Genomic DNA, 13,133 nt, shown 5'->3' on the forward strand with positions numbered 1-13,133 from the left:
TATGAGATAATACATAATTAATTCAAAACAATATAATAGATAAGCAGAACATTTGCGAAAGTGGTTAAATAATGGTGAGAATCACAATGACAAATATTTATGTTCAGTGTGATGTCCATATTGAAGACTGTCACTGTTTCAGTTATGTATTTTGACCTGGGCTACTATTGTAAAATATGATCTCCTGTCCATACAATTCATAATACATTAACCTCACAGCAAATCTACCTCTTACACAACTAACATACTAGAGGAATAATTAAAATATGTAATTTGTACAGGGTCTGTACCCCGAGTCTAAAGACTGCTTTAAGGCACTAGGCATGTTTTAAAACTTGTCTAGATAATATTTCTCAGTGTATGAAACTAATTGTAGCTCCTAACTATATACTGTGTACATTAAATAACATATAAATATTAGAATTTATGTAAATTGTCATAAATTCTCTGTACATTTCTTCTAAAAAGTTCATTTATTTCTTCTATACTACCATTTGTTTGTACTGGTAATGATTTATATATATATATATATATATATATATATATATATATATATGTATATGAATAATATATAAATATATGCATATATCCATACATATATGTACATACCTACATCTATATGTACACATACACGCATATATATATGGGTACAGGACATCACAAAAAACATTAAACACAATGAGAAACAAAAACATAAAGACGAAGACAGAAAACAAACTTTTTTTCGAACAACGGTGGTGGTGGTGGCGGCGGCGGCGGCTGCTGCTGCTACTGTTGTTGTTGTTGTTGTTGTTGATGCTGTTGTTGTTGTTGTTGTTGCTGATGATGATGATGCTGTTGTTTACTGACTTGGGATAACTTTTAAATCCTGTTTTGTTTCTGTTTCAGTTGAAGCCACTGACAAGGAAAAAAAGTTCTTTCTGGAAGAAATGGAAGTGTTAAAAATGCTGCCACCTCACCACAATATTATCCATCTCATTGGATGTTATACACTCCATGGTAACAAACTTCCTTTATTTAATTTCTCCGTTTCATTTTCCTGTCTTATATTTTTTCTTTATCAACAATTATTGTCAGATATGTGGTGAACATATAAACTTTTGTTGTAATATGTTTGTATTCATGGATATTGCCACATGTGTATAGATACAAATATATTTCACATGTGTATAGGCACAGACATATTATGACATGTGTAGACACAAACATTTCCACATGTGTGAATACAAACAAGAAGTTTGTTTTATATCTATGCAGTTTTAGCGTTTAATTCTAATACAGGGAACCTATTTCTACCTGAGATCAGCAAAAGCCTTGTGAATGATGCTTGGTAGATGGAAACTGTGTGGAAACCTGGCAGAAAACTATTTTTGTTTTCAGGTGGTAGACTTAATTTGTCTGGTCCTTTGGTGTCCTTAGTAGAGCCCATTTTGTTGTATACATTCCTACCAGGCCTGTTAGAGCCCCCAGAAAGGGCCATGGGTTTGCCTTTCCTCTTCTATCTAAGGGATGCAAAAATAAAGAAAGAAATATTTATATTGATTTTAAAACTTCTACATAATGTTATCATTGCTCACAACTGTATTCTAAAGTTAACATGGTTTGTCAGACAGGAAGACTGGAGCAAGCAGAGTTATGCACCTTTCCAGAGAGTACAACACAATGTCAGAAATTGCAAGATTTAAGTTCCTGATCATAATAAAAAAGGAAGCATTAAGAACATTGATGGTTAATTTTGATATTGATGTGAATTTGTAGAGCAAGGAGAGTTACGACTAAAATATTCTTTATTCTACTCTACTCTAGATCTTGTACTCCTTATCTAACTTTAAGTGTTGTGTTTTTTTTTTTTTTCTGCTCCATCATAGAGCCACAGCTGATTGTGTTAGAATATGCAGCAGAAGGTACACTCAGAAACTATCTACAACGGCACCGTCTCGGTCAGCAGGAGATTGAGATTAACTCTGGACACCAACAAGCTGTCAGATTGCGTAATTATGCTCTGACACCACAAATGATGCTCAACTTGGCAACCCAGATTTTGAGAGGAATGGAACATCTCTTGAGATTTAAGGTAAATATCATATATCATCTTCATCATCATCATGGGCTGATGGCTTGACAGGAACTGGCAGGGCTAGGGATCATACCAGATTCTATAGTCTGTTTTGGTTTGGTTTCTACAACTGGATGCCCTTCCTAATGCCAACCACTTTACAGAGTGTACTTGGTGCTTTTTACATAGCACTATCACCAGTACTTTTTACATGGCACCAGCACCAGTTCTTTTTATGTAGCACCAACGCCAATATTTTTTACATGGAACTTTGGTTTTAGGATATCAATTCTGTTGTGGTGGGTGAGTCTTCTTGAATACAGCAATGCACTACATATCTATGATCTCTGTTATCTCCTTTGTAAGGCTCAGTGTTTTGAGATCAGCCTTCAATACTTTGTCCCATGTCTTCCAAGTCAACATCTCTATTGATTGTCTGACTCTATGGAATAAACTTAAGATAAATGATTCTCTTCCATTTAAGATTATAATTAACATTGTCTTCACTTTTGTGTCTCTGATATACTTTTCTTGACTACAGTGATGATGAATCAACCCACTGACATAACTACAATTTTTGTTTCAACACTATTGCCATTCACCCATGTTTTGTCACCTGTTATGACATTTTTTCTGAACAGTTAACACTATTCAAATGATCAAACAACTCTGTAGTCAAGGTTTCAAACCAGCAACTATATTATTAAAAATATTTAGGGTTACAAGAAGTTCGCTGTTGGGTGGTGGGGATGAGTTTCATAAAACATCTTAAATTTGTTAAAGAATATTCTTTTTCTTTTTTAAAAAATTCTAACAACTTATCTTGATCCAAAGTGATACTTTATGTCATTTTTGTACTTTAAGTCTTTGTTGCACTTTGTGTCATTGCAGCTTATCAGTTACCGTTTAACTTCAGCCAGTGTTCTAGTAGCAAAAGGTGGTGTGATCAGGTTGACTGGTTTTGGTTTCCAGGAAGATGTCATGTCTCGGAATCTATATGAAGCAGTAAGTAAACTGATTCCACAGTTCTTGTTTACAGTATTTCAAATTCAAATCTTCGTAAGAATGTTGACTTAGTAGAACAGAAATAATAGAATAAGAGATTTACTACTGTACAGTGTTTAACTTCATCTCACTAAATTCTGAGTTCAGATCCTCCCAGTATCAGCTTTTATTTTTATTCTTACAAAATTAATAAAATGTCAGTAATATACTGGATATTTATATCACCTACCACCTATGCCTATACTCACTTTTTTGCAAAGTATTTGTTAAACCTAAAAACTATGAGTGTGAATTATACACAGGGAGTTATTGTTTCTCATTTTTGTTCTCAGTATTGTTCCATGACCATATTTGGTATGGCATAAGTTATATCTATTGTCTAAAAGTTCACTGATGTGTTACAAAGTATTTAGATCTCAATGATAGTGTTACAATTTTCTATGATAATGCTAATGATTATTATATTTCATAATGCTAATGATAATGCTAATGATTATTATATTTCATAAGTGTGCGCCATAAGATCATTAAATCATCATCATCATTGTTTAACATTCCATGCTGGCATGGGTTGAATGGTTTGACAGGATCTGATGGATATAAGAGCTGTATTGTACTGCAGTGTCTACTTTGATGTGACTTCTACACCTGGATGCCCTTCCTAACACCAACAATTTTACAGTGTGTACTGGATGCTTTTTCCATGGCACTGAGGTTGCTATGCAGCTTGCAAAATTAACATCTCCCTTGACTGACTGGAATACAGTAGGGAAGAAAGCAGCTTTATGCTAGGAGACAAGGAGTTAAGGTATGAGAGAAAGGAACAGAACACAATAGGTTTCTTGCTGTGGAGGAGTTACATGTCTACACACATTTAGAAGAGAGGGTGGCAGTAACCAGAGCAAAATTGGAAAGCAATAAAAACAGTGGTTTGGAAATGTCAGGGTGGACTATCAAGGTACAAGATGGGTGAAAGTGAATGGGCACCGAAGAACAGGGAGTGTAAGTGGGTAGAGGTTGCAAGAGTGTGTGGGAGAGTGAGGGATAGTTAGAGATGTGGAAAAGGTGAAGAAGTGAATATAATGAATAAAGAACGATTATCAAAGGATGTTAAGTTTACATTTGAGGGGAGGTAGGGGAGTGTTAGCAACAGCTGTAGAGATTGGGTAGAATTGAGAGTGGATTTAGTGACTAGTGGATAAGGGGGCGGGGATTACAAATAATACAGGTAAGTTGGGGGAGGTAGGTGGAGTGAGAGATGACTTGCTATACAGGGAAAAGGGCAGTGAAGTGCAGCAGAATAGTAATGCTGGTACAGTAGACAGGGGAAGGGAGAGAGAAAGAGAGAGATTATATGTGGTTAGGGAGGTTTTAAGTGTGTGAGGTAGAAGGTGTAATGCATCAAGAGAGCAAGAAATGTGATAGAGAAGGAGAGAATATTGTGGCTCAATAGACTGATCAATGTAAACTGTAGATGGAGAGGGCAGTATTAAGAATGAAGGATAGATATCAAGTGAAATGGTTTTGTGTTGTGAAAAAGATGAGCTGTATTAGGGGATGCTGGTGAAGCATGCAGTTCTGCTTACATTTAATTACCGCAGAAAAATACTGCCATTATAGAAATGATGGGTAATGAGGATTACTTGAAGAGGAAATTGTGCAAGGGACTCAGTTATGCATAGATATTCATTTTGTACTTCCAGAATCTCAGTTTTACTGAGATGGGTGGAACGTGTCATATACCATATATTGTCAGTCATCCAGTCCTTTGTCATCTCCTCTATGATGTCCAAGGTCCTGAGATCAGCTTTCACCATTTATCCAATGTCTTCTTTGGTTTTCCTCTACCACAAGTTCCATCCACAAACTGTCCTCATCTATTTGCATCACTTGTCCATATCAGTTTAATCTTCTTTCTTGCACATCTGATTCCTGTTAAACATTTATTATTTCATAGGTATGCCATGAGGTCATTAAATAGTTATTACATTTTAGGGTTGTGTCACTAGTTTATATCACTCAGTGTTGTGTTCTGTTTTACCTCAATGAAATGATTCACAAGTGAAATGGAAAAACTGGAATAGTGATAGGACAGTGTACTTATTTGTCTATTTATACACTGCTGTTTACCTCAATTTGTGTGTATATGCTGTTATGACAACATAAAATTCTGATAATTTTGTGTTTTAATAACCTGCTAATATTATAAATCAAAACAAAGATATTTGAAATGTTAAAATCATTTAATACATACATTTATATATATGCACACACACACATGTGCATGCATGCATGGAAAATAAGGATAAATGTAAGTTTAAATTAAAGTTCCTATGCATGTTTCACCATTATGGTTGTTTAGAACCCCGTGGTTTAAGTTCCAAATGCAAAAGGAGCTCAACCATAACAGACCATTACGTTTGTCCTAAGACCTGAAGTTCCAGATAGATATAGATGTTCAACAACAATGGAATCTACTCAGTATAATAGTTAATTGACAAGTATACAGAAAGCAGACCAAATTATGAAAATCTACATAACAGCAGCTCTAATAATAGCTCTAAACATAACAGTAGCAGTCATACATCTACTTGTGTACATAATTTCTATTTTATTTATATATATAAATATTTCCATTTAAATTTTTTAGTATTGTACTGAATGATCCATATATATATTACATGATTAAATTTTTTTTTTTTATAATTGATTGACCAATGATTATACTATTATGGCCAATGTAATAATATCCATAGTGACACAGTCTATGATTATTATTTTATTCCATTTCAGACATCATTGCCAGTACGATGGATGTGTCCAGAATCTATTAAAGAACGTATCTTTAACATTACAACTGATGTTTGGGCTTTTGGTATTCTTCTGTGGGAAATCATACATTTTGGTAAAGATCTTCATATTTATAGATATTTTTCGTGTATGTATTAATGCATGTATGAGTATATATTATGTATGTAAGTGTATGTATGTGTGTGCAAACCAATACAACTGTGCCTGGTTAAGCCGTTGATGGCTAAACTGGCAACCTCAGAAAACATGCTTGGCAAGGAAGGTGAACTTTTGGACACTTTATGGGATGAAAACTTAAACTTGTCAAAGGACAGACAAACCAAAGAGAACCCATGGTCAACCAATAATATGTGTCTGTGTAGTCACCTGGTTTAGTGGTTAAGTGTTGATTTCATAATCATAAGACCATGAGTCCAATTTCTGGATAGGGTGGTGTGTTGTCTTGAAGTAAGGAACTTCATTTCACAGTGTACTCAGTTTTTAACTGAACACCAACCCAATGCTGATGCTCACGCCCCTCTCTCTCTCTCTCTCTCTCTCTCTCTCTCTCTCCCTTCTCCCCCTCTCTCTCTCTTTCTTTCTCTCTCTAGCTGTCACATTTTCAGTGTTCCACTGGATGAAGGGTGGAAGGGACAAGAGAATTTTTATGTCTGCTCACAACTACAGATGCAATTAAAACAATTAGCAAAAGCATGGCATAAGCTACCAAGTCATACTGAGTCATACTAAGCTTTATGTGTGTGTGTATGTATATATATATATACATATATATATATAGTTTCAAAATTTGAACAGAAATGCAACAAAGGATCAAATAGAAGATTCACACACAAGATGAGACATAGCGAATTCCTCATCAAAAGATCCTTACAATTTCATGCCTTTAACAATAATATTGTTCACTTTTGGTGGTGTCAGCAGCAAGAAGCTTCTGGAATAGTAAATAGCGAACAAACACAACTAAATGTGAATATACAAACAATAAGATAGATATACATTATACAAACAATGTAAGGCCATGCAGCTCTAAGACAAGACAAATATATGGGTAACGCAAAGAAAAGGAAAATGTCCTATAGGACTGGAAAGTAGAGGAGACAAGAGAAATGTAATTGCTCAACTCAATGGTCAGGTGAAGAAAGGAAATGAAGAAGAGAGATGAGAATGGCCATGGGTTATGTGGCAGTGGGAGGAAAGAGAAAAAGTTGTGGAGGTCAGAGAGTCAGAAAGCAACTGAGAGGAATGTGGATGAGAGAGGGAAGCAAAAGAGAGAGAAAAAAAGAAACGAAAATAAATGTTGAACAAAACATATTCAACAGAATGGGAAAAATATAAGAAGTGTGCATAATGTTACATTAAATAAGTTATAAAATTTAAACAGAAATGTAACTCGGAACAAATGATAGTATGTTTATGTATGTATATATCTACCTTGTGTATATAAATTGCACATTGAAGAAGGGTACACTTAAATATTGGTAATGTCTTTTCCTTTATGTCATACAATTATTTGCCACTTATTATTATCTAATGTGTTGGTTGTTTTGAATCCACCTCCATCTTTGTTTTAAAGTGTAAATCAAGCTTCTGGTTTTTATATATATCACAAACTGACAATGGACCTTTTGCTGTAGTTTTAAGGTACCAAAAACATCTACAATAATAAAATACTGCCACATTTATAGTTCCCTTACATATGAGACTGTAGAGGATATAGGAGAGGTCCTTTATCTCTTATATGTTTTAGTCGAATGAATTCACCTTAGTAGTTTTATTTTAAGCCTGGTACTTATTCTTTTGCTCCCTAAGTTATGGGTAACATAAACACACCTATACACATTGTCAAGCAGTGATGGGAATAAGCACAGACACAAAGACACACACACAAACACATATGACAAGCTTTTTTCAGTTTCCAACAAAGGTTTTGGTTGGCCAAAGGTTATAGTAGAAGACACTTGCCAAAGGTGTCATACAGTAGAACTGAACCCAGAACCATGTGGTTGGAAGGCAAAGTTTTTACCACACAGCAACACCTGCACCTATAATGAGAGCAGTTGTGATTTCTTGCTTACCCCTAGGACTGTATCCTTATTACGGTGCCTCTGTTGTCTAAGGGATAGAGTTTGGTTCCTGCAATACTGTTGTATGTCTTCATTTGTGTCAGTGCTTGTGACAAGAAGACATTGGTGAGTCAACAGCCATCATAAACACACATGTGTGTATATATATATATATATATATATAATACAGAATGGTCCACAGCTGTAAGTATTTGGAGTACTGTAAAGCTGATACAAGTTTTATGAACTTGTATGTCTGAGTTTGGGATTTCATTAGACCTCAGGCCAAATGACCAGATGCAATTAGTAACAACAGGATGCTGTTTATTAAAACCTTTGCAGTGGGAACTTTGAAATAGATATGACAGATACCTGTATGATAGGTAGATGGTAGTATTGGTAGAGTCTCATGGTAGGTGGATGGTAGAATTGGTAGAGCTTCATGGCCAATGGAAGTACAACTTTTAGGGTGCTATGACAGGTAAATAGCATAATTGGTAAAGCATTGGACAAAATACTTTATGGTATTAAATAATTTTCATTATGTTCTGAGTTCAGTTTTTGCCTGGTTGCATTTTGACTGACTATCATCCTATTGCTGACACTAAAATAAATACTGAAATAAGTGGAATCACCACCTGCTGCAAAAATGTGTTCAACTATTGACCTTGTCATGTGAAAGACCAGGAGATATAGTTGCATACTTGGAAATAAATAAAGGTTTGTAACTGGTAGGGCATCTGACAAAAGAAAAAATATTGCCTCAATGAGACTTGTGCTAGCATGGAAAAAGTGGGCATTAAAATGATGTTAATACACTCACTCATCATCATCATCATCATCATTTTTCCATGCTTGCATCAGTCAGATGGAATTTGTTGAGAGAGATTTTCTACAGCAAAATGCCTTTCCTATTGCCAGCCTTCACTATTATTGAAGCAAGGTGATATTTCCCATGGCCAGAAATATTTTCATGGAAGGCTGGAAATGAACATCATTTTTATGATGGTGACACTCATTTACAATTGTTGTATGATGTCAAAGCAAAAACATATACACAGACACATGCACACATATAGATATGCTTGCATACACATAGACAAAAAATCTACTAAGTGAGAGATTCAAACAGTATCAAACTAGAGTATTATTATTTCTACTATTACTAATAAACCATTGCTAAATGAGCTGGAATAAAAATTTCAATAATTAACCAATTCATAAAATAATTAGACAAAGTAGGTAGGTAGCAATGTAATTCTCTTGACACTAGGTCATTCAGTGCAGTACCACCTATCTGAATTCTTCATGTCTAAATAATTCCTTCAATACCTATGTATCAATTACTTATCTGTTGGGATTAATTATAGAAAGTCTTTGATATTCTAATTTTCAGCTTTGTTAAGCAACATTCTTGAACAATATTTACTTTCCCTCAATACAGACATAGTGTCAATTTACATACAGTTATCGTTACTTCACCACAGTCTGTTAATACAGACTTCACTACCATTATTCTTGGAGTTTGGTATTTGGCTCTCTGATATAAGCAGCACGGAAGAACTTCTATTTTCAATAGGTTTCATGTAAACATGCTTACGCTTTGCAATTCTTTAGATTTTAAAGAACTACAATACTTTGTGATTTCATTACTTTTTGTGAGGGTTAGTTATTTTGATTATTGCTTCTTTTTTTTTTAATTTTTTTATTTTTTTTTTTTTGTTATTTTTGGTATTTTTGGAATAAAGAATTCATCAAAGTTGTTTTCTGAAATATGGAATTCACAACTGATGTTTTATGCAACAGAACAATCTTGGTGAAAGAAGTTTAATTTTACCATTCTTTAACACTTGGAATAATTGAAGAATTGATTTCCTTTGATAGTTACTATGAAATAAATTCAGAAACGCCTATATACATATACTCATAGATGCATAATAGTGTGTGTATATATATATATATATACACACACAAACACACACACATACTCAGATACAAACATATTCATTCACGCATATATACATACACAGATACATACATGCATGTATACACAAATACCTTCATATATACATTTGTATCTAAAATTTAGCTTGTAATAACTACATATACACATACAAAGATGTATGTATGTATGTATGTATACACACAGATTCATACATGGAACAACATGTATACGCATACACACAAGTAAACACATATATACACGTGCTGATACATTCACACATATTGCTGTTCTCTAAATTCCAATGAAAAGGAACTTGTTTTTAGGTTAGAAACTAGCTCTTTCATTGGAATACATATATACATGTATACATACATGCATATACATACAAACATTATGCACACAAGTTCCTTTATGCACAATGGTACAAAGAAATCACCATCTGATATATACCCATAGAAGCATTTATGTATTGTGCAAAGTGAGATTTTACATATGCACATATATGTAGAATTATACACAGTAAAAGAAAGCCAGATATGCACATATATTTACATATATGCATACATATATGCTTGCATACATACATACATACATTACAAACGTACATTACGTATGTACATTACACACTCACACACACACACACACACACACACACACACACACACACATGCATAAAAGAGAGAGAGACCCAGACTTCATTATATACAAACTCGCATAGAAAGAGAAAATACATATTCATATATACATATAGTGACTGAAATATTGACACATATATGTAAGAACATAGTCACACACATGCACTGAGAATTACACACACACAAACATATTTATAGTGACAAATATATACAAAAGCATATTTATAATGCTGAATGCTTTCACAAACAGACACATTGAGAAATGTATATCAACAGCTATACATACACAAACAGACATATTAATATACCAGATGTCCCTCAATTATGGTAGAATTTAGACATCAATATTATACTAAATACTGTCTTAGTAATTGAAACTCTTGGTGTAGACACATGCATGCGTGCACACACACCAAACTTCTTTCAGTGCTGCAGAATGGGACTGAACTCAAAACCACATAGTTGGGAAATAAACTTCTTACACATACATGCTACACACACATAAAACTCTGAAAATAATACTGTAAAATTTATATTAAACTTCATTTACAAAGAATTTACTTGCACTAGAAATCATTTAAATTCATTAAAATCAACCTCAGTCAAGATTTCTTCTGATTATCTGAGTAAGTTTTCAAATAATAATAATCGTATTAATAATAATCCTTTCTACTATAGGTAAAAGGCTCGAAAATTTGTAGGGAGGGAACTAGTCAATTACATTACCCCTGTGCTCAACTGGTGCTCATCCCCAAAAGGATGAAAGTCAACCTCAGTAGAATTTGAACTCAGAATGTGAAGGCAGATGAAATACCGCTAAGCATTTTGCCTGGCATGCTAATGATTCGGTCAGCTCACTGCCTTTAATAATAATAACTAGCTGGACCCATGAAAGATTCACGGAAAACATAAAAATGTAAGCACCTGTAAACAGTGTACTGGTGCCATGAGAAATGTTTGTATATTATGACCGTCTGTCTTTACCTTCTGAGTTCAAATTCTGCTGAGATCAACTTTGCCTTTTATATTTTTGGGGTCGAAAAATTAAGTATCAGTTGTTTACTGGGATCAGTCTAATCAACTGGCCCCCTCCCCACTAAAAATTCAGGCCTAGAAAAGTATATTGTGACAGTTACAGAATATAGAAAGTAATGTATCACCAATGACTATATAATCAAACCAAAATATTTCAGTTACACAAACGTAAACAGAATTACTATTTAACCTTTATTATTTTTGCTTGCTTTGTAATAGTGAACTGTTTTTTTTTTTATCCTATTCTCAAAGAAACCCCTTGTAAACACATTTATAGAACATGTTTATCATTGCAGACATTGGCAGAAACATACCCTTAGTTCATATAACTGATTTCTACCATTCTATATAATTTGACCTTTGATTGTCTTCTTACATTTCACTTCCACTAAATATATCTAATTCCACACTTTTAAGCTTTATTCTAATTCACCCCATCGCTCTATATTTTTCCACTATTAGTTTTCTACTAATCTCTTTCCTTCTCCTCCTCCTCTTTCTATAAGTTACCTTTGACATTGTATCTACTAACGTTTTTTTTAAAAAAAGCTTCATAGCGTTCCCTTCATCATTATACACAGTCATCACATTCTGTTAAAATGTCTTATTAATATGTTTGGTTTCATTCTTTTCCTGATGAAAAGATTGCATTGTTTTACACCATTTTATTCCTTCTGGAATAATACCAATGTTGTCTTTGAAACATATGTCAGAAGTAAAAGAATTTGAATAACACCTGTGTTTAACTCCATTTATTCGTTTATCTATATAATAGAAAACATATCACTTTAACCCAGAGTTTCTACCTTTATAGATAGGTTATTGCATCCTTGTTTCTTCTTTGAATTTTTGCTACCCTGGTAAATGTCTATTTTTTCTGTGTTATTTGTACACACTGAAAAAACACACATGCATTTATATATGTATATATATATATATATATATATGAGTATAATATATATATGTATATATATGTGTATATATATATATATGTATATATATGTGTATATATATATAAATGTATATATATATATGTGTATATATGTATATATATATATCTATATGTATATATATATATATATATATATGTATATATATATCTATATGTATATATATATATATATATATATATATATATATATGTATATATATATATATATATATATATAGAAGTATATATATACAATATGTATATGTATGTATATATATATGTGTATATATATGTATATATATACATGTATATATATGTATATATATATAAATATGTATATGTACATATATGTATAATATATATATATATATATATATATATATATATATATATATATATATATGTATATGTACATATATGTATATATATATATATATATATATATATATATATATATATATATATATATATATATATAATATATATATATATATATATATATATATATATATATATATATATATATATATATATATATATATATATATATATATATATATATATATATATATATATATATATATATATATATATATATATATATATATATATATATATATATATTATATATATATATATAATATATATATAT

General features: G+C 32.4%; 1 protein-coding gene across 1 annotated transcript in view; it reads left to right on the top strand.

The window, feature by feature from the left end:
- The window catches only part of LOC106883548 (tyrosine kinase receptor Cad96Ca), a 51,146-nt gene extending 44,211 nt beyond the window's left edge, over window positions 1–6,935 (top strand). The window contains exons 5-8 of the mRNA XM_089353088.1: window positions 889–999; window positions 1,869–2,074; window positions 2,948–3,061; window positions 5,855–6,935. Coding sequence (XP_089209214.1) covers window positions 889–999; window positions 1,869–2,074; window positions 2,948–3,061; window positions 5,855–6,010 — 587 coding nt within the window. The 3' untranslated portion in view covers window positions 6,011–6,935. The remainder of the gene's footprint in view (window positions 1–888; window positions 1,000–1,868; window positions 2,075–2,947; window positions 3,062–5,854) is intronic.
- The last annotated feature ends 6,198 nt before the right edge of the window (window positions 6,936–13,133 follow it).

Source organism: Octopus bimaculoides, chromosome 5, assembly GCF_046866305.1.
Source record: "Octopus bimaculoides isolate indiv1 chromosome 5, ASM4686630v1, whole genome shotgun sequence".
NCBI lineage: Eukaryota > Metazoa > Mollusca > Cephalopoda > Octopoda > Octopodidae > Octopus > Octopus bimaculoides.